This window comes from Oncorhynchus kisutch, linkage group LG4 (assembly GCF_002021735.2).
Source record: "Oncorhynchus kisutch isolate 150728-3 linkage group LG4, Okis_V2, whole genome shotgun sequence".
Classification (NCBI taxonomy): Eukaryota; Metazoa; Chordata; class Actinopteri; order Salmoniformes; family Salmonidae; genus Oncorhynchus; species Oncorhynchus kisutch.
In genome coordinates, this window is record NC_034177.2 from 27,745,668 (window position 1) to 27,769,310 (window position 23,643).

At 41.4% G+C, this 23,643-nt stretch overlaps 1 protein-coding gene across 1 annotated transcript in view; it reads left to right on the forward strand.

The window, feature by feature from the left end:
• Positions 1–23,643, forward strand: part of nrn1la (neuritin 1-like a) — a 44,515-nt gene that overhangs the window by 12,514 nt on the left and 8,358 nt on the right. Inside the window, exon 2 of the mRNA XM_020479820.2 lies at positions 23,396–23,546. Within this exon, the coding sequence (XP_020335409.1) occupies positions 23,396–23,546 (151 nt within the window). The remainder of the gene's footprint in view (positions 1–23,395; positions 23,547–23,643) is intronic.

Genomic DNA, 23,643 nt, shown 5'->3' on the forward strand with positions numbered 1-23,643 from the left:
AGTACAACATACTTGAAAATACTTGAAAGTACTACTTAAATAGTTTTCGGGGGTATCTGTACTTTACTATTTTTATTTTTTGACAACTTTTATACTCACTACATTTCTTTTATTATTAATTATTTTTATTTGAACTTCTTTGTCTCCCCAATTTCGTGGCATTCAATTGGTAGTTACAGTCTTTTCTCATCGCTGCAACTCCTGTACGGACTCGGGAGAGGCGAAGGTCGAGAGCCATGCGTCTTCTGAAACACAACCCAACCAAGCTGCACTGCTTCTTGACACAATGCCCGCTTAACCCAGAAGCCAGCCACACCAATTTGTCAGAGGAAACACTGTACACCTGGCGACCATTTCAGCGTGCATGCACCCGGCCAGCCATAAGAGTCGCTAGAGCGCGATGGGACAAGGACATCCCTGCCAACCAAATCCTCCCCTAATCTGGACGACGCTGGGCCAACTGTGCGCTGCCTCATGGGTCTCCCAGTCACCTGCGACAGAGCCTGGACGCGAACCAGGATCTCTAGTGGCACAGCTAGCAACTGTGATTCAGTGCCTTAGAACACTGCGCCACTCGGGAGGCATTTCACTACATTCCTAAAGAAAATTATGTAATTTTTACTCCATATATTTTCCCTGATTACCGAAAGTATTGAATGCTTAGTAGGACAGGAAAATAGTCTAATTTAAAATTAAATTAAATTAAAAATTAAACAGGGTACTGAAAAAGGGACGTTCCTTTTTTTGCTGAGTTTATTTATACTATGATTTTCCCATTCTATGGAATTCCCACTGCCGTCATATGGCATGTCTCCCAATGTGTTTTATTTGGTTATTCAATGATAGACAGAACAGATAAGGTTAAATGTGTTTCTATACAAGTAAAGACCAACAAAATCCTACTTATCTCATGGAATGTGCACAAGCTCCATGATGGGAAAAAAAAGCATATGGTTCTCAACCAATTAAAGATGTTTGAGCACATCAGCAGATGTGATTTTCTTGCAAGAGTTGTATCAACAACAAAAGGGAGGAATATAATATTTAAAGAAGAACTGGGTTGGAGAGGCCTATGCTGCCACCTACTGTAGTAACAGCAGAGGTGTAGGCATCCTGATCAATAAGAATACACAATTTCCCCTTATATCCCAGAACATGGACCAAGAAGGCCATTTTCTAATGAAGAATTGTACTCAGGATATACTCAGGATGTAAAAAATGAAATAATGGCAATAGGGAAAAAAAAGATTAACTCACGATCTACAGCAATCCTTTAAGTAGACCACAAAAAATATTAAATACTAATAAGTGACAAGAAACAACAAATAAATAAAGATAACTTTATTCCATTACTCAACAATATGAAAGGATATCTAATTAAATGGAACAATCTTCCCATAAATCTTACAGGTAGAATAAACATCTTCATTGTTGGTCATAATAAACTTTAAGGCTTTTACTTAGCCTTCCTAAGGCTTTTACTTGTGACATATAGTTAGACATATAGTTAGATGCACTAAACCATGGGTATGTATTGAAGATGTGCATGACAGTCCCAATAATCTTTTTATGCCTATTTTCAAAGGATAAAGCTAAGAACATTAACAACTTCATTGTTAAGAACACTCCCGAGTGGCGCAGAGGTCTAAGGCACTACATCTCAGTGCTAGAGGCGTCACTACAGACCCTGGTTTGATTCCAGGCTGTATCACAACCAGCCGTGATTGGGAGTCCCATAGGGCAGCACACAATAGGCCCAGCGTTGTCCGGATAAGGTTCTGGCTGAGGTAGGCAGTCATTGTAATTAAGAATTTGTTCTTAACTGACTTGCCTAGTTAAATAAAGGTAAACATAAATAAATAACAATAAACACTATAACAATATGGAAGAAAATGAAATGTCTTCTACAAGAACCAATATCAAAACCTGATGGAACAATCCTTGAGTTGCTTTTCAGAATTCACTGATACATTGGTCTGCAGAGAAAGCGTAAATGACTTGGTAATAGGAAATACATTTATTTCCATGACATAATTAAAAAGCTATTTTGGACTGACCAATGTAGATATTTTGAAATACATGCAACTTGAAAGATACATATCACAACATTTTGATTTGAAATCATTTGAATGGCAGAGCAACGATGTCAGAGGGAATCTTATTTGAGTCAGAAAAGGATGTTCATATGATATGCAAAACCTTGCAGAGGGCCTATCCAAATTACTATCTCTTAGAAACTAATATAAACTATTGGAACCAAGACTTAAAAACAACTGATGTTGGCACAAGATGGAGGGAATGTTGGAGCATAACTAACGAAAATACAGTTAACAAAAATGTACGCTCAATCCAGTATAAACTAACGTATAGAAATTATTTTGCAAGAGCCAAAATTCACAAATTGTACAGCAAAACGGCAGAGTCATGTCTTAAGTGTAAAACTAACAATGACTCAATAATCCATGCTTTCTAGGAATGCTATGAAGTCTAAAGGTTATGGGCGGAGCTTGAAAGTTGGATGTCATAAGTATTACAATGTAAACATACTTTTAATCACTCTGCATATTTCAAGATATGGCATATGGGGGTGTAGTGACATACCCAATGGACTGGACGATGGACTCATCTTCAAAAACGTACACTGAAAACTTAAATCAAACCTCCATCATTAACACAATGGAAAAAGGAAATATTGAAATAGCATGGGTGACTGAGAAAAATACATTGGTACATTTTAAGACCATGTGGAAAACAATAATGAAGACAGTAAGGATGGGGGAGTGAGCATGGGGTTCTGAGCAGATGAGATGTAGTAATTGTTTGTGTGAGTCTGTAAGGTGTTGTTCGTATGTGTATGTTTGTGTCTGATGTAAAGAAAAATCTCTCTCTCAAATCAAATCAAATTGTATTTGTCACATACACATGGTTAGCAGATGTTAATGCGAGTGTAGCAAAATGCTTGTGCTTCTAGTTCCGACAATGCAGTAATAACCAACGGGTAATCTAACCTAACAATTTCACAACAACTACCTTATACACACAAGTGTAAAGGGATAAAGAATATGTACATAAAAATATATGAATGCGTGATGGTACAGAACAGTATAGGCAAGATGCAGTAGATGGTATCGAGTACAGTATATACAGTGCCTTGCGAAAGTATTCGGCCCCCTTGAACTTTGCGACCTTTTGCCACATATCAGGCTTCAAACATAAAGATATAAAACTGTATTTTTTGTGAAGAATCAACAACAAGTGGGACACAATCATGAAGTGGAACGACATTTATTGGATATTTCAAACTTTTTTAACAAATCAAAAACTGAAAAATTGGGCGTGCAAAATTATTCAGCCCCTTTACTTTCAGTGCAGCAAACTCAACTCAAATCAAATCAAATGTATTTATATAGCCCTTCGTACATCAGCTGATATCTCAAAGTGCTATACAGAAACCCAGCCTAAAACCCCAAACAGCAAGCAATGCAGGTGTAGAAGCACGGTGGCTAAGAAAAACTCCCTAGAAAGGCCAAAACCTAGGAAGAAACCTAGAGAGGAACCAGGCTATGTGGGGTGGCCAGTCCTCTTCTGGCTGTGCCGGGTGGAGATTATAACAGAACATGGCCAAGATGTTCAAATGTTCATAAATGACCAGCATGGTCGTATAATAATAAGGCAGAACAGTTGAAACTGGAGAAGCAGCACGGTCAGATGGACTGGGGACAGCAAGGAGTCATCATGTCAGGTAGTCCTGGGGCATGGTCCTAGGGCTCAGGTCCTCCGAGAGAGAGAAAGAAAGAGAGAAGGAGAGAATTAGAGAACGCACACTTAGATTCACACAGGACACCGAATAGGACAGGAGAAGTACTCCAGATATAACAAACTGACCCTAGCCCCCCGACACATAAACTACTGCAGCATAAATACTGGAGGCTGAGACAGGAGGGGTCAGGAGACACTGTGGACCCATCCGAGGACACCCCCGGACAGGGCCACTCTCCAGAAGTTCAGTGAGGATCTCTGAATGATCCAATGTTGACCTAAATGACTAATGATGATAAATACAATCCACCTGTGTGTAATCAAGTCTCTGTATAAATGCACCTGCACTGTGATAGTCTCAGAGGTCCGTTAAAAGCGCAGAGAGCATCATGAAGAACAAGGAACACACCAGGCAGGTCCGAGATACTGTTGTGAAGAAGTTTAAAGCCGGATTTGGATACAAAAAGATTTCCCAAGCTTTTAACATCCCAAGGAGCACTGTGCAAGCGATAATATTGAAATGGAAGGAGTATCAGACCACTGCAAATCTACCAAGACCTGGCCGTCCCTCTAAACTTTCAGCTCATACAAGGAGAAGACTGATCAGAGGTGCAGCCAAGAGGCCCATGATCACTCTGGATGAACTGCAGAGATCTACAGCTGAGGTGGGAGATTCTGTCCATAGGACAACAATCAGTCGTATATTGCACAAATCTGGCCTTTATGGAAGAGTGGCAAGAAGAAAGCCATTTCTTAAAGATATCCATAAAAAGTGTCGTTTAAAGTTTGCCACAAGCCACCTGGGAGACACACCAAACATGTGGAAGAAGGTGCTCTGGTCAGATGAAACCAAAATTGAACTTTTTGGCAACAATGCAAAACGTTATGTTTGGTGTAAAAGCAACACAGCTCATCACCCTGAACACACCATCCCCACTGTCAAACATGGTGGTGGCAGCATCATGGTTTGGGCCTGCTTTTCTTCAGCAGGGACAGGGAAGATGGTTAAAATTGATGGGAAGATGGATGGAGCCAAATACAGGACCATTCTGGAAGAAAACCTGATGGAGTCTGCAAAAGACCTGAGACTGTGACGGAGATTTGTCTTCCAACAAGACAATGATCCAAAACATAAAGCAAAATCTACAATGGAATGGATAAAAAAAAAATATCCAGGTGTTAGAATGGCCAAGTCAAAGTCCAGACCTGAATCCAATCGAGAATCTGTGGAAAGAACTGAAAACTGCTGTTCACAAATGCTCTCCATCCAACCTCACTGAGCTCGAGCTGTTTTGCAAGGAGGAATGGGAAAAAATGTCAGTCTCTCGATGTGCAAAACTGATAGAGACATACCCCAAGCAACTTACAGCTGTAATCGCAGCAAAAGGTGGCGCTACAAAGTATTAACTTAAGGGGGCTGAATAATTTTGCACGCCCAATTTTTCAGTTTTTGATTTGTTAAAAAAGTTTGAAATATCCAATAAATGTCGTTCCACTTCATGATTGTGTCCCACTTGTTGTTGATTCTTCACAAAAAAATACAGTTTTATATCTTTATGTTTGAAGCCTGAAATGTGGCAAAAGGTCGCAAAGTTCAAGGGGGCCGAATACTTTCGCAAGGCACTGTACATATGAGATGAGTAATGTAGAGTAGGTAAACATTATATTATGTGGAATTGTTTAAAGTGGCTAGTGATACATTTTGTACATCAATTTTTCCATTATTAAAGTGGCTGAAGTTGGTCAGTATGTTGGCAGCAGCCACTCAATGTTAGTGGTGGCTGTTTAACAGTCTGATGGCCTTGAGAGAGAAGCTGTTTTTCAGTCTCTCTGTCCCTGCTTTGATGCACCTGTACTGACCTCACCTTCTGGATGATAGCGGGGTGAACAGGCAGTGGCTCAGATGGTTGTTGTCCTTGATGATCTTTATGGCCTTCCTGTGACATCGGGTGGTGTAGGTGTTCTGGATGGCAGGTAGTTTGCACCCGGTGAAGCGTTGTGCAGACCTCACTACCCTCTGGAGAGCCTTACGGTTGTGGGCGGAGTAGTTGCCGTACCAGGCGGTGATACAGCCCGACAGGATGCTCTCGATTGTGCTTCTGTCAAAGTTTGTAAGTGCTTTTGGTGACAAGCCGAATTTCTTCAGCCTCCTGAGGTTGAAGAGGCGCTGCTGCGTCTTCTTCACCACGCTGTCACGCTGAAACATGTCAAACATGTTTTATAAACAATCCTCAGGTAGTTTTTACAAAATATAATAAATAATATTTCAACTGGGACTGTAGCTTCTTCAATAGGAGAGAGAGAGAAAATGTCTGCTCCAAGCTGTTGCGCATGCAAAACGCTGCTGGCACCCAGCCATACAATGACGCGATGTGATCTTTCTCGCTCATTTTTTTAAATAAAAGCCTGAAACTATGTCTTAAAGACTGTTCACACCATGGGGAAGCCATAGGAAAAGGAATCTGGTTGATATCCCTTTAAATGGAGCGAAGGCAGGCAATGGAACAGGGAGCTTTCAGGAAAAACAGCACTTTCGGGTTGGATTTTACTCAGGTTTTCGCCTGCAATATCAGTTCTGTTATATTCACAGACAATATTGTGACAGTTTTGGAAACTTTAGAGTGTTTTCTATCCCAATCTGACAATTATATGCATATTCTAGATTCTGGGCCTGAGAAATAGGCCGTTTCATTTGGGTACGTTTTTCATCCAAACATCAAAATACTGCCCCCTACACTCAAGAGGTTTAATGTTTACATATTAATTTCATACGTATATACTATATTCTACTCTAATTCTAGTCAATGACACTCCACTCCGTGTGCATTGTTGTGAATTGTTAGATATTACTGCACTGTTGGAGCTAGGAATACAATCATTTCGCTACACCAGCAATAACATCTGCTAAATATATGTATGTGGCCAATATGATTTCAACTGTTCTGACAATTAAATATTGTTATTCTGGACAGTGCTCTCACATACAATCATCATATACGCTGCTGCTAGTCTGTTTATCATATGTCCTGAAGCCTAGTCACCTTACCTCTATACATTTCTACCCATACCACTCTAGTATTCCTGCACATTGTAAACATGGTATTGGCACTGACCCTGGAACTGACCCTGTATATAGCTTAACTACTTTCTCATGTTCTACTGATGTCTGAATGTTTGTACATTCACTCTGCCAAAACAGTACACAGTTTGTCACCCTTCTAGATAACTTGAAACAGTCCAACCAGGTCTTGTTCCTTGAAGCTACTTAGGGTGATTAACTGTGTACTTCTTTCACAAATTAGCTTCAGCTGGCTAGTGTGAGACTGTGGCAAAGTTGGTTTGACATCTCTGGGGCTAGTTAGGGGCCGTCAATAAATTACAAAATGTAAATGGGACAATATTTTCATGTTGCACATCTTTTAGTTAGTCTCAATAAATGCTTTCAATATTTGTCTATGCATTGTACAATTTATAGATGGTTTGAGGTTTTTAAGTAATTGAAATTTGGATCTGTTGAAATTTTTTAAATATTGTCCCAAGTACATTGGTAATTTACGGATGGCCCCTAACTAACCCCAACGGCGCTACCATCTGTGGGCATCTGGGCACGATTTAAATAAACCTAACCCAAGGAAAACTGTTATGGTACCATTCATTCCGTGACACAGAATATTTTTCTATCACCTTGCAAATCTCATTTTTGGACGAGACTGACATTATGGCCAAAATTATCCTATTTACACTTTGTAGTCAATTATGACACTAGAATAAGTGTTTCTGACTCATATCGATGCTACATGTAGGCCACAATCAAAGCGAGAAGTAGATTTTTAGGGGCAGCCGCTCTTAAAAGATATCTGTTTTATTCAGAAGAACTCCTAACACGGATGACAGATGGGATTCTTGTGCATCTTTCACAGCCTTTTTTCTGGCCTTTCTGTGAGTATCTGAGTAGTATTTTTTGTCAGACAGAATTATGGAGCCCTTATATCTTAACTGTCTCAAGTAGGACACCATCACTGATTGTAATCAAAAGGCAGTCCCATCTCATTGGCTCTATGTCTTTTTCTTATCTGTTTTTTGGAGCAGAAAACAGTGCTTTTTGTTAGTGAGGGTTATTGGAGCAGCCATGTCTCATCTGCCTGTGATCAAAGGTAGTGCTCAGACTCTGCTGAGGGGAGGGGGGGGAGGGGAGAAGAGGGGGATGCAGCCGCCCAGAGATCCCTACACCCTCCACCGCCATAGCAACAACACTCCCATGGGGCATGGAGTTGGAGGAGATATAGAGGAGTGAGTGTGTGTGGTGTTTCTGTGTGTCCATGTGATGTGTTCATTTTGTTAAAGTGTGTGTATGTTTATGTGTTTTGGTGCTTGAGTGTGTGTTTGTGTTTATTAAACAGTGTGCTAAAGAATTAATATGAAAGAAGCTTGCACATAAAATATATTTTCTCTCTTCATCTGTGCCCTTGAAGCACTTCTGAGCCAGAGAAATAGTTACTTGGCAAGTATTTTTTCCCTTTAGAGAGAGAGGGGACCTTTAGAGAGACAGTTTTTTTTTTCAAGTTTTTTTTCCACCTTTATTTAATCAGGTAGACAAGTTGAGAAAAAGTTCTCATTTACAACTGCGACCTGGCCAAGATAAAGCATAGCAGTGTGAACTGACAACAACACAGAGTTACACATGGAGTAAACAATAAACAAGTCAATAACACAGTAGAAAAAAGAAAAAAAGAGTCTATATACATTGTGTGCAAAAGGCATGAGGAGGTAGGCAAATAATTACAATTTAGCAGATTAACACTGGAGTGATAAATGATCAGATGGTCATGTACAGGTAGAGATGCTGGTGTGCAAAAGAGCAGAAAAGTAAATAAATAAAAACAGTATGGGGATGAGATAGGTAAATTGGGTGGGCTATTTACCGACTGGACTTCCTGACGGCCCGCCCCCAGGTGGTGAGGGTAGGCAACAACATCTCCTCCCCGATGATCCTCAACACTGGGGCCCCACAAGGGTGCGTTCTGAGCCCTCTCCTGTACTCCCTGTTCACCCACGACTGCATGGCCACGCACGCCTCCAACTCAATCATCAAGTTTGCGGACGACACAACAGTGGTAGGCTTGATTACCAACAACGACGAGACGGCCTACAGGGAGGAGGTGAGGGCCCTCGGAGTGTGGTGTCAGGAAAATAACCTCACACTCAACGTCAACAAAACTAAGGAGATGATTGTGGACTTCAGGAAACAGCAGAGGGAACACCCCCCTATCCACATCGATGGAACAGTAGTGGAGAGGGTAGCAAGTTTTAAGTTCCTCGGCACACACATCACAGACAAACTGAATTGGTCCACTCACACAGACAGCATCGTGAAGAAGGCGCAGCAGCGCCTCTTCAACCTCAGGAGGCTGAAGAAATTCGGCTTGTCACCAAAAGCACTCACAAACTTCTACAGATGCACAATCGAGAGCATCCTGTCGGGCTGTATCACCGCCTGGTACGGCAACTGCTCCGCCCTCAACCGTAAGGCTCTCCAGAGGGTAGTGAGGTCTGCACAACGCATCACCGGGGGCAAACTACCTGCCCTCCCGGACACCTACACCACCCGATGTTACAGGAAGGCCATAAAGATCATCAAGGACATCAACCACCCGAGCCACTGCCTGTTCACCCCGCTATCATCCAGAAGGCGAGGTCAGTACAGGTGCATCAAAGCTGGGACCGAGAGACTGAAAAACAGCTTCTATCTCAAGGCCATCAGACTGTTAAACAGCCACCACTAACATTGAGTGGCTGCTGCCAACACACTGACAATGACACTGACTCAACTCCAGCCACTTTAATAATGGGAATTGATAGGAAATGATGTAAATATATCACTAGCCACTTTAAACAATGCTACCTTATATAATGTTACTTACCCTACATTATTAATCTCATATGCATACGTATATACTGTACTCTATATCATCGACTGCATCCTTATGTAATACATGTATCCCTAGCCACTTTAACTATGCCACTTTGTTTACATACTCATCTCATATGTATATACTGTACTCGATATCATCTACTGTATCTTGCCTATGCTGCTCTGTACCATCACTCATTCATATATCCTTATGTACATATTCTTTATCCCCTTACACTGTGTATAAGACAGTAGTTTTGGAATTGTTAGTTAGATTACTTGTTGGTTATTACTGCATTGTCGGAACTAGAAGCACAAGCATTTCGCTACACTCACATTAACATCTGTTAACCATGTGTATGTGACAAATAAAATTGGATTTGATTTGATATTGTGCTGTGCAGACTGGCAGGTATTATCCAGGCTAAAGCGGCTGGTGTCTGAGCTAAAGGTAAAGACCGCTAGCAGTGGCTAACAATGAGTAAATACCTAGTAGCTAATTAGCTGTATAGCTTCTGATGGAGGTTCCAGTTATTAGGTCTAAAAAATAGCAGACCCGTACCACATTGGGTGAGGCGGGTTGCAGTCAGGTATATTTATTTCGAAAATGGAAAAAAGAGATTGAAATATATATATTTAAAAAAAACAACACACGTCTTACTGCTACGCCATCTTGGATATCAGAGACTGACTGCATCACTTCTTCTTTTTATAAGAAACATTAATGTGTTGAAAATCCAAAATAGTTTGCATAGTCAACTTACACACAGCTCTGACACACACACTTATCCCACCAGACATGCCACCAGGGGTCTTTTCACTGTCCCCAAATCCAGAACAAATTCAAGGAAGAGTACAGTATTATGTAGAGTCCTTATTGCATGGAACTTCCTTCTATCTTATATTGCTCAAATAAACAGCAAACCTGGTTTCAAAAAACAGATAAAGCAACACCTCCCGGCACAACGCCTCTCCCCTATTTAACTTAGATAGTTTGTATGTATGCATTGATATGTAGGCTACGTGTGCCTTTCAAAAATGTTTATGTATGCCCTTGAGCTGTTCTTGTCTATTGACATTCTGTATTATGTAATTCTGTATTATGTTTCATGTTTTGTGTGGACCCCAGGAAGAGTAGCTGCTGCTTTTGCAACAGCTAATAGGGATCCTAATCAAATACCAAATGTATTAATATAGGTTTTAGGTAGGCAATACATAGACTCCTGTAAAATGGACCCAATTGTCACAAACGTCAGTTTAACGTCTAGTTTTGATTTACATTTGGTTTAGTTGTCAACTAACGTGAATTCAACGTGAAATCAACGAAAATGTTACCAAGTCATTGGATTTAGGTGAGCATTTGGGTAAAAAAAACAATAAATTGAATTACATTGATGACTCTGTGTTGATTCAACTTCATCAGATTACATTTTTTTGTTGAAATGACGTGGGAACAACGTAAATTCAACCAGTTTTGCCCAGTGGGAAGGCTAGCTAGTCATAAGCCTACACTCACCGCTGGAGGGAATGCACAACCATCCTTGATTGTGAGCTAGAATAAAATGTTGAATGAAATATGTGGGACACAAGAGGTGAACAACGGTTTTCCATCAATAGAATGAATGTAGGGAGGTAACATGATATCATTTGGGAATTACTTAGACCGCACTTACCGGTCGGACTTGTTATCTCATTTGCTCTGGCAGAGAAGTAGCCTATGTGATCACTTTAACAGTAGCCTAAATGTACAGTTAAAGTATACATGAACAATAAATGAATGAACATCAGAGATAAATGTACAGTTAAAGTATACATGAACAATAAATGAATGAACATCAGAGATAATAGGCAGTTTTTTTCTGAGAACAACATGTTCTTATTAGCCTAGCAGAATCACCCACAAAAAGAGGTTTGTGATAAGCCATCATTTTAATGGTTTAACTTGCTATAGCCTACAGTTCACAATAACAAGCATTTCACTAGACCCGCAATAACATCTGCTAAAAATGTGTATGTGACCAATACAATTTGATTTGATTTGAACAGGAAAACATGTTGCTCCAAAATAAAATGAAGAGATAGTAAACTTTCATGATGACACTTTGTTTAATCTTTAAAGCGTTGGCTAATGGTTTACTGAAACATAAAGAAGCTTTCCGACTTTCAATAGAACCGCAAAAAGGCAAAGCCAAAAATATTGATTTGAAAGCATTCTCGATAAGGAACGCTTGAGAGGGAGAATTATGGGTAATAGATGGATTTGGCGGAAGGGTTGCAAAATAAATCCTTGCATTGCAGGGATCAACTTGCTTTGGCAGTTTTATAGCCTCATGCAGTAGTAGCGGTAATAATAATAATAATAATAAACAATTACTACCGTACTACTCTGCGCATGCTGACACAAACCGATTAGGCAATTTCAAACATGCTGGGCAAAAACATTCTGAGGTGTGCATGGATTATTTGGACAAAAACGTTGTGTGGAGTCGTTTTATTAGCAGGAAGAAGTTGAACTAATGTCTAATTGTGGAGTCTTTGGTAAACATAAGTGTCACAATACATAGGGGCATATTTATCAATCAGGGCATTTGAATCCGACTGGGGGGGGGGTCTACTAAGCTACATGGAATTGTTTTAAGAAGGTGGTACCAAAGATCATTTAGCTATTTGATTTAGAATTTTAAGACCCCTCTGAGTATATAAAAAAATCAACAAAAATGATTTTATGACATTTTTTATTTGGCCTTACTGCTATTAACCCATACAACGCATATTAGTACGCTACAGACAGAATTTGGCAGATCGGCTCTCCCAATTACAGACGAGTCCCAAAACGCTTGTGGGGGTCATAGAGCAAAACGGTCGACATGTACAGGACCAGTCACAAGTTTGGACACACCTACTCCTTCAAAGGTTTTTCTTTTTGTACTATTTGGACTATTTTCTACATTGTAGAATAATAGTAAAGACATCAAAACTATGAAATAACACATGTGGTATCATGTAGTAACCACAAAAGTGTTAAACAAATCAAAATATATTTGATATTTCAGATTTTTCCAAGTAGCCACCCTTTGCCAGCTTTGCACACTCTTGGCATTCTCTCAACCATCTTCATGAGGTAGTCAGTAGCTTAAACTGACAGACGTTTATGGCGATTGTTTTATTATGCTAATTATATTCCCGCGGGGACGAGGACATTGACTCTAGGGTGTGTTTAAGGGATTGTTTCTCAGAGTGGTTAAAGTTATCCCTGACATAGGGGATAGAGGCCTCTAGTTTGGATATGTGTCACGACTTTTGCCGAAGTCGGTTCCTCTCCTTGTTCGGGCGGCGGTCGGCGTCGCCGGTCTTCTAGCCATCATCGATCCACTTTTCATTTTCCTTTTGTTTTGTCTTTTCTTCCCACACCTGGTCTCAATTCCCTCATGACATGTTGTGTATTTAACCCTCTGTTCCCCCCATGTCTTTGTGCAGAATTGTTTATTGTAAGTGCATGTGCACATTTTCTCTGGTGCGCGATGGGTTTTGTATCCATTTGTTTGTTGTTCTGATTTCCGGTGGTTTTATGAATAAAACTGCTCCATTGATTACCCAGTTTTGCTCTCCTGCGCCTGACTTCCCTGCCACCAGTTACACACTCCCTTACAATATGTCTTTCAGCACCCGTCTGTAGTACATATCCCTAGCTGGGTCAATAGACCCAAGTGGATTGAACATGGATCCTTAAATACACTTTGTGGTCGAAACGCGTTGCAGTTGTGCACCCTGATATTGAGGCTGATCTGCTCCAATATGTATTCTTTTGTATATATTTTCTGTAAAAAAAATTCACTAAAGTTTATTGCACCATTCTGGCCACCTACTTATTTTCTTTCTACAATCAAATAAAACAAAATTGCACAAAAGACACTGTAAGAATTATTATTCTTTAAAAAGATTAGCATTCCCACATGGGGGCGGCTTCATCTCAATTTATTTTTAAATTTTAGGCTTTTGAAATATATTCCATTCTCCTTTCTATTGTTTATATTATGGCTATATTCCCACTAGTATTCCATTATATAATTAAGCTTTAACATGTGTATTTTCTGTCTTAATAATAATATTCATTTGTAGAGTGCATTTCCCATGCTCAATGCATGTGTAAAGCTTTTAGTCATCCAGAGCGATTTATAGGAGCAATCAGGGTTAAGGGCCTTGCTCGAGGGCACATCGACAGATTTTTCACCTAGTCGGCTCAGGGAGTTGAACCTTTCGGTTGCTGGCCCAGAGCTCCTAACCGCCAGGCTACCTGCCACACCTTTTATGATTTATTACTAATTAAACTTATATTATTGTGTTTCTATTCAAAGAAAAACTAAAATACAGTTTACAATTGTTACGAATAACTATGAGTGGTGGGTGGAATCAGGCGCAGAGAGCAGGGTTCTGTCGTTTATCAACATTTATTCACCGGTGCAACCAAAACGATGACGCCAACACACAGGGCGTAGAAGTTGCCAGTCCAAAACAACAGGACAAAATAGACCGGATAAATAAAGATACAAAAAGCAAATACACCATCAAACACAGAGTAACAATTAACAAGCCCGCACAAAATACCCAGCAGGCCTAGTGCCCTTAAATACCCTACAAACAAACCCTAATACAAAACAGGTGTACCCAATTAACCAATAACCAACACAAACGGAAAAAGAATCGATGGCAGCTAATAGGCCGGTGACGACGACCGCCGAGCCCCGCCCAAACAGGAAGAGGCACCCTCTTCAGCGAGGTTCGTGACAACAATAGCCTATATATTGCCAACCTAAAACATCCGTTAATACATTTGAAGTTCTTCAAAATATAAACTACATATGTAACTCGCCACATGGATTCGGGCCTATGTAGCAAATTTTTAAATTGTGTTTTTTACATTGGATAAAAGTAGAGACTCCGAGTTAGAAAATGGTATATCATACACTGAAGTTGAATAACAATGGGAATGTAATTCTGCTACGAAATTTCTTCAGCTAGCTTGTAACCCCACTTTTGAGAAAATGACCCGTAAATGTTCTGGTACACCTACTGGAGAGCCCTTCTTTGTCTACACCCATTCAACATCATTCACACCCTCTTAAGCCTTAACCCCACCCATCTTTTTAAGGATGCACAGTGTAGTAAACAACCAAAGATTTCAAAACTAAATGTGATGAAAGTAGTAGCAAAAGGTAATACTAAAAATACACTTTATCTAGTCCTTGGCCTATGTCCTAATCTGACTTTGGTGCAGGTTATGTTGTTCTTCACATTACCGTCTCTGGGAAACACACTCTATATCAAATAAAATCTATGTTTATTTGTCACATGCACAGGATACAGAAGGCGTAAACTGTACAGTGAAATTATTACTTGCATAGTGGATTGAGTCTTCTGTTTAGACAATGAACCATAATCCCAACTCTAATGCCGTATTCAAAACAACTGGGAACTCGGAGATCTCTCACTTCCTAGCAGTCAAAACAACTGAGAACTCTGAAAAAAAATCGAACTTGGAATTCCAACTCGGGAACTAGGACCTCTTTGTAGAGCTCCGACTTTCCGACCTGAAGATCACTGATGTCATGATTTGACCTTGAGTTCCCAGTTTTTTTGAATGCGTCAAAACTACCATTCATGAATCTGCAGGTAGCTATAGCTAACCAACCAGGATCAATGTCAGCCAGCTAGCTAACATTAGGTTATAACTAGCAATGCAAATGGCTTTCTGAGATATGAATAATGTTTCTACACAGATCATACACTTGACGTTAGCTAGCGAGCCAGCCAGCTAACAGTACGTTTTCACTTGCAATGAAAACAACTTTTAAAAAACTATTTGAAACGTATAATATCTGAAAATGTATCTGGACTCTTACATGGAAGAACGCTTCTCCCTCTCTGTCATGGATGCCATTGTTGCCCTTAGTTTGAAGATGTAATCTAGAGACAGGTGTTTTGTACAACAGCCTTCTTTCTGTGTTCTCTTTATGTACTCTCTCCGCATATGGCATTAATCTCTCTGCTTCCACCAGGCATTCCACTGATTTCAAATCTCGGGCAACTTCCTCCGTGACAACGACACTGTTTCTTCCCCACCATTGTCATCAGAAGACTCTACAATGTCTGGTTCAATTAAAGTGATTTGACCTAAATCAGGGATTTCCTCATTGTCTGATTCATTTACAGAGTCAGAGAGTGTCAACATGGCACGTTCATCCTCCAGAAAGTAATCCATCACAACTTTTCCCACTGAGCTTTGTCGATATGCTCTATTAACTTCAGGGCAGCAATGTTGAGATATCTTTTTTTTTTTAAAGCTGCAGTAGACAGGATTGTCCACACATACTGAGCAGCTCATGTTATAGACAGAAGCACGCTACATGACAGACCAATCCGAACACATCTCTCAGCATGTCCAGCCCAACGATTATCTCAGCCAATCATGGCTAGCGGGAAGGTTCCTGTATTTGTCCGTTGCTAAACCAACTAGGGTCGTAATTTAACAAAACACATTTTGATCAAATCAAAAAAAATTGAAACATTGTGAAGTAGTGACGTGCAGCATAAGCCTACTTTCTTGAAAAGGGTCACATATCCTAATGTTAGAAAGTAGAATAGAAACTAGATATAGACTACTGTGGGTGGGGTAGGCAAAATCATTAAGACAAAATAGTCCTAATTAAAACAATAGTGATAAAGGAAATAAAAAATGCTAGGCAGAGCATTCCCAAAGCTTTTGGCTGAGCAGTACCAGAGTGAAATTGCAGTGGAAGAGATATGTATATATGCATTTGGATGGGTTTGGGGTCCACCGACTGATGCAGTTGTATCTTAAACATTTGAATCGGGGACTGATGCGTAGCGGTGAATCATTACATCCCTAATATATAGCAATTGATTCTTGAAGAATATAACTTATAAATACCTTGTGAGTTTAGTTCAACTGTCGTACCCCATCAAAACCCAAAATATACGCTTGTTTTACTCCAATGTTTGTAAATAATGCAACTGTCAACAAAACTGTATAGCCTCAAAACATGCTTCAAACTACAATTTTGACATCATGGAAGTCCTTGCATCCATAGCTCTGTCAATGAATTTGAGGGAGGTTACATTTCTCCAGGCGCATCCCTCTGCTTTTTCTATCTAATCAGAGACGGGGTGTTATTGAATTTGTTATTCAATTAAGGATTCTAGCTTTAAAGAGCTGGATTGTATTTAATGTCTGATGAAGCTCTTTCTTTACATTGATGTGAAAGGTTGCTCTCTGAGTAAAGCATATTTATCTCCCTCTCTCCCTCCTCTCTCTCTCCTCTCTCTCTCTCTGTACTAACAAACAGGCAGAGGATTTGCCTCATGTAATATTCCTAGCTCTGCATTTTGTTCCAATTATTTCCACACACATATAGGACAACTTACACAGCAACATTGGTGGTCCTAATGAACATGATGTTGGTAGTAACATTAACCCAGTCATTTCAGTGTGACCTGCTTGGCTTTTACCTCATTAGAACAGATTACAGTTAAACCAAGACTCCACCCAGTTGTTCCAGCCTCTCCTTCCTCATAATGCTTCAGAATTTACTAATGATGTTGCAAAATCTTTGTCTTTCTTGAGCACAGTGTGTATTATGTATTCCCCTCCTCTTCACCTATCCCTCTCGCTCCACTCGGTATCACTATTATCCTGTCTAGGAAAATTAATATCTAGGCTTTTTATTCTTATCTCTCCTCTCCAGTGTGAAGGGAGCTGAGGTGCAAATGGAAAAATCTGAGCGGTTAAGCATTTATTTGGAAACAGAAGTTAGTATGGTAGAGCTAATTATCAGGTGTTGTTTTTTATGCCCATCCCATGCGTACTCTCCCTCTCGCTCACTCTTTCTCCCTTTTTCTCTCTTTATTTCTCTATCTCACTTTATTTCTCTCTCTCTTTCTTATTGTACTCAGCATGGAGGCTGCAGTGGGAATTCAGTTCCTCTATTCCTCTCGCACGCGATGCTGTCACCGGCAGGTTAATTAGCCTGGCTTTCGCCCTTAACGATGTAACACCAGAGGCCTGAGTTACCATAGTACCATAGTAAACCTCCCCAGCCTCCCACCCACTCAGTCTCAGAGAGTAGAACACAGCAGCTACCTGCTCAGACAAAAACCTCTGGCTTTGGTGCTCAGACAGTGACACGCTGAATATTTGCTCAGACAAAGAGAGACACTGAGCTGCTACTAATCAGACACACTGGACGCTTTTTAAACAATGCCACACTGGAGCCTGTTCAGACTGTGCCAGACAGACCTCTGAGCGCCACCCGCAGATGAACAAAGAGGACTTTCTATTAAAATTCCAGTCCCTGTGAGGGTAACAGTGCTAATGATGTGGCGGATATATCAGTCTAATAACTTGGCTAATGGCTCCTGTCTCTAGAGCACCTCGTAGTGTATTGGATGGAGTCGTCCTCCCAGTGGATGTGTGTGGAGCTGACGTTAGAAATAACCCAGGCCAGTGTACACCAGTCTTCTGCGGCTCTCCTCTCTCATTCATGATCATATCAGCACTTTCAATGTGGCTCAGTCAATCTGCACGGGCAAAGTAACTATCTATTCTTTCTTATTGAAATCAGTTTTCAAATGTGGTTCGGTTAAACCGTGCAGGCAAGAGTAACCATCCATTCTTTCTCATTGAAAGGTATTCCTGCAGGGCTGTATGATGGAGCCTAGCATGAGATATCACTCCCTATATGTCTGACAGATCAGTCAGATAATCAGCTTATTACTAGATGACACCTCTATACTTATCACAGATTTTACACTGATCCCAGATAATACTAGATTTTTGATTAGTATCTTATTAGCTTTAGTTTCATAATGACAATTACGTAAGCGTTATATAAGTTACTGTAGTAAGTTCAGTGTTACTACACAGGTAAAGGAACAACTTATTGTAATTGGTTACTCCACTGATTCTCCAGCCATTTGAGTCAGAGCAAGTCAAGAGCCCTACCAAATGCACAAAACAGTCTGTGGAGAGTTTTTATCCTATTACTTTTATATAATAAAGGGATTGAGGGAATACATTTGGTCATTTAATTAAACGCCTGGAGATAAGAATTTCAGTGGTGAACTAAAACCAACAACAGGTTACCTGCAACGAATAAGAGGACCCTGGGATTTGTAGTGCTTTATTATTTCCCCACTTCCTACTTGAACACCGTAAATAACACCCAGCGGTAGGAAGAAAAGTACACTTAGAACATTATATGCAGCAAAATGGTCAGCTGAACTCTAAGTCCTGTTTTATTTTTAGAGGTGTCACAAGCATTTGTGTATGGGTTTATCGAAATCTTTCAGAAATTGACACATGAGAAAGAATGGGTTTAATTTATTTTGATGTGCTCCCTATGGGGAGTCTGTGCATCAGGCATCAGCACCAAGTCTGCTAGTTCAGCACTGCACCTGCCAACATCTGAATATTCAGTCTCATGAATAGAGATCGCACGCTTGTCCCGAGAAAGACTCAGTCTGCTGGGCGTGCTGTCCAGACCCAGTTATTACAGTGGACTAAGGTCAGCTGGATCTTACCAAAAATACTGTATTTTTATCTTGTCTATTCTTACACTTAATACTGTTTTATGTTTATGGAGATTAATCATATATGGAGTGATGTCAAATGGACCTTTATAAAAAAATATATAATTCTGTTTTCCATTGATGTATTTATTCCCTTCAAACACATAGTCATCAGCTACATGTTATGTTTCAAGGGAGCACATTTTATTAATGGTGATAACACATATAGCATGTTATGTTGGTATAGTATATTTCAACTCATTATGCTGTTCTGTTTTACTCTGTATTATACAGACTGTACTTATCACGTTTCAGGTAAGACCCAAATGCAGACAATGTTGAAGTAACAGTTTATTAATCGAACAGGTGCAGGCAAAAAGCAGGTCAAGGGCAGGCAGAGGTCAGTAATCCAGATAGGTGGGGCAAAGGTACAGGATGGCAGGCAGGCTCAGGACAGGCAGAAGGGTCAACACCGGGAAAACTAGGAAACAGGAACAATCGAAAGACAGAGCAGAGGGGAAAACGCTGGTAGGCTTGACAAAATAAAATTAACTGGCAACAGACAAACGACAAACAGAGAACACAGGTATAAATACACAGGGGATAATGGGGAAGATGGGTGACACCTGGAGTGGGGTGGAGACAATCACAAATACAGGTGAAACAGATCAGGGCCGCACCTGGCATCCTACTTGGTTGACCGGGGTGCCGGCATTGGATATCCACGATGAGGCCTGGGTCCAGGATGTCCCTGGCGAGGACCCAGCACCTCTCCTCCGGGCCATAACCCTCCCAGTTAAACCAGGGACTGGAACCCCCTGCCCCGAGGTCAAACCTTCAGGAGATGCCTCAGTGTACGCTGGTTGGCCGTCGATGAGACGGGGGAGAGGGGTAGTTGAACTGTGTGAACACCAGGGCCCATCTAGCTTGCCTGGAATTAAGGCGCTTGGCGGTACAGAGATACTCCAGGTTCTTGTGGTCAGTCCACACGATGAATGGATGTTCCACCCCCTCCAGCCAGTGCCTCCATTCCTCCAACGCCGTCTTCACTGCGAGAAGCTCACAATTCCCTACATCGTAGTTCTTCTCTCTGGCATTGAGGCGATTGTGCAGGGATGTAGCTTGAGGTCCAGGGAAGAATGCTGGGACAGGACAGCCCCCACCCTGACATCCGAAACATCGACCTCCACCACGAACTGACGGGATAGGTCAGGATGAACCAAGATGGGAGCTGTGGTGAAGCGATGTTTGAGATCCCGGAACGCCCGGTCAAGCAGCTGGAGACCATGTGAACGAAACTTGGGCGAGGTGAGTGCAGACAGTGGGGAAGCCAGGGCGCTGTAACCCCGGATAAGGCAGCGATAGAAGTTGGCGATCTCCAGAAAACATTGCAGCTGCACCCTGGAAGTAGGCTGGGGCTAATCCACCACCGCTCTCACCTTCCCGGGATCCATTTGTACACTCCCTGCAGCGATGATGTAACCCATAAAAGGGATGGTGGAGTGATGGAACTCACACTTCTCTGCTTTTACAAACAGCTGGTTCTCCAGGAGGCGTTGGAGAACCTGTCAGACGTGGAGCACATGTTCTTGGGTGGAGCGTGAGAAGACGAGGATGTCATCGAGGTAGACAAAGACTCTGCAGGAATGGCGGAGAGGTCCGGGGCAACTTCCGAGCCCCCAGGAAGACGTCCCGGGGCAGTTTGTGCTGACTTCAGGCAATGTACGTGGCAAAACAGGCTCCAGCCCATGATGGCACCAGTTAATGAGGGGATTGTGTCGCTGGAGCCAGGAGAATCCCAATACCATGGGAATCTGAGGAGACTTAATGAGCAGGAACTGGATAGCCTCACTGTGGTTCCCTGACACACGTAGGTTGATGGGAGTGGTGTTGTGGGTGACCACCACATAGAGTGCCAGTCCAGCGCTCTAACGCCCATGGGAATGGAGAGGGGCTGAGTGGGGATGCCCAGCTAGGAAGCCAGAGTAGAGTCCAAAAAGCTCTAATCGCCCCCAGAATCGATGAGGACCCGGAGAGATTGAGGGGATAAGGGGAAGATGGGCAACACCTGGAGGGGGGTGGAGACAATCACAAAGACAGGTGAAACAGATCAGGGTGTGACAGTACTGGATTTCCAGAAAAGCCTTGCAAACTCCCCTGGGACCATAAACTTTCTCATTTGGGTAGTGACTCATTCCATTTTCCACCTCGACCAGCAATTGTGTGAGGATTATCAGGAGCAGTAATAAGAATAAGTAGCAGTGTTTTAAGCATCTCTGACTGGTGAGCATGGTCTTTTCCTGAATCGTTCCAATTACTCACCTTGATCTCTGTGCTCCACTCTCATGGCCTGCAGATATTTTCCCTGGCTTACAGGCCAGTTCATTACTGAGGCTGCAACTGGAAGAGTGAGGTTAATACTGTACATGGAAGCAAAGGCTCCACTGTGGTAATTCTGATGTGCTGTTGCACCATGAGCCAAAGAAACTCCAGTAACAAGCCTCATGGAACATTGCTATAATGACAGGAAAACACAAGATTATACAGTGCCTTTGGCATCCAGTTGTCTATCTACTGTATGTCGTGGTAGAGACAGTATGGCTATGATGTCTGACACTTATAGAACATTTTCCCTGTATACTTTTGATATTGATACCTGCACTTTAATTGTATTTTGTCTCATGACACCAATACTCTTGAAAGAAAATATCTGCACAGAAAATCATTAGATTTCTAACCTTCAAGGAATGCATAGCTAGATGTGCACATATCTTTATCGATCATTATTGACGAGGAGGGGGGGGGGTTTGGTAAATTAAAACCAGAGTGTGGTGTAAATACACCCCTTATGGATAGAAAAGCAATTGAATGTTTTTCTACACTGAAACAACAATGTCTGTTTCTTTCCTCAGTCGTGTCTGTCTGACCTGAGACTGCGTGCTTTTTAAACAGAGTGATCCATGGATTCCCCCAGGGTCTGTCATGCTATCAAATATTTACATTGAAGCTCAAAAGCAGCCTAAGGCAGCAGCATACACCAGCAACATGTGCTTACATGAAGAACCACTGGGCTGGACAACACCAGTTTTTTTGACCAACTTAGGTGTCTCTTTTTTTTTTTTTTACTTCCTCAATAGAGGGCTCATATGTTCCTCTTCACTTCTCTTCCCTCTAGTTCCTTATACTCTACCTATCTCTCTTGACTGTATTCACAGTTTTGACGAGACCTCTGCAGGTTTTTATTAAATGTTAGACCCCCACTGCCAAACATTGCCTGAAATCAGTAGGTTTGCCGCAACAGAAAGAAGTCTTACCTATTAAATATTAAACATGTCCTTCCCGGGGGACCAGAAGAGAATTCTGGTGATCTGCTGTCTGACCCAATTACCATCCTCAGTTTTACCTCACTTAGTCCCACCGTTACGCTCTTTGAGAGTTCGCCTTCAAATGGCTGTATTACCAGGGAAGGAAGATGTATGGGAAGAGAGAGGGGATAAAGAGATAGAGGTCTCTAAGGGAGCAGTTTCATCTTGTGGGTTCATGACTCACTTTTTCTTTAGTACTTTGGCTTACAGGCACTAATTGCTTCACATTAAAAGGATTCATATGTAGCCTAAATGATCATGAAATTAAGTTCTATCTGGGTCACTCACACTACAGCCTGTACCCCTCTGACATGATTCAGCTAAAACATCCTTCAGGGCCACAATTATCTTTCCAAACATATTTTTCATACATGGACATTCTGGAGTGTGCGCCTTGAAGGTTGGTTGTTCAGAGCGTGGCACTCAAACCCCATTACTTTGGAGTGTATAAAACCATGCTGTTTTCAAGGACTGAAGTACTCTTTCTGAAATAGCCTGACAAAGCAACATAACCAGGTCTCTTAATGTCAGGAGAGTTAAGGAAAATTATAGAAGATCCAGCAATAGAGGATCCAAGGTCGGTCAAGCCTTGTATAATACCGAGAACTTGGATGCAGCTTGTTTAAGTAACCAAACAAGTTCTTAAAAAACACTCCGATGTCCCATGCTTGGCAGTGTTGAACTCTCCTGATGCTCATTTCTCCCCACTGTGAGCCAGGGATACAGAGAGTGCTGATGGTATACTGTATGTCTCTGTCTCTGTGTCTCCTTCCAGTCGTCGGCCCCTGTCCCAGCTCTGCTGCCTCCACCAGGAGGTGTCACTCCATCTATAAGGGCTTCGCTCAGTGTCTGATGGCTCTGGGGGACAGCCTGACTGAGAGTGCCCAGAAGATTGAGGATACACAGGAGATACACACCATCTGCAAGTAAGCACACACATCTGTACACATACACATCTGTACACACACACACACACAATTCTCTCATCTTTATGTTGCTTATAAACACACACACACTCCCACT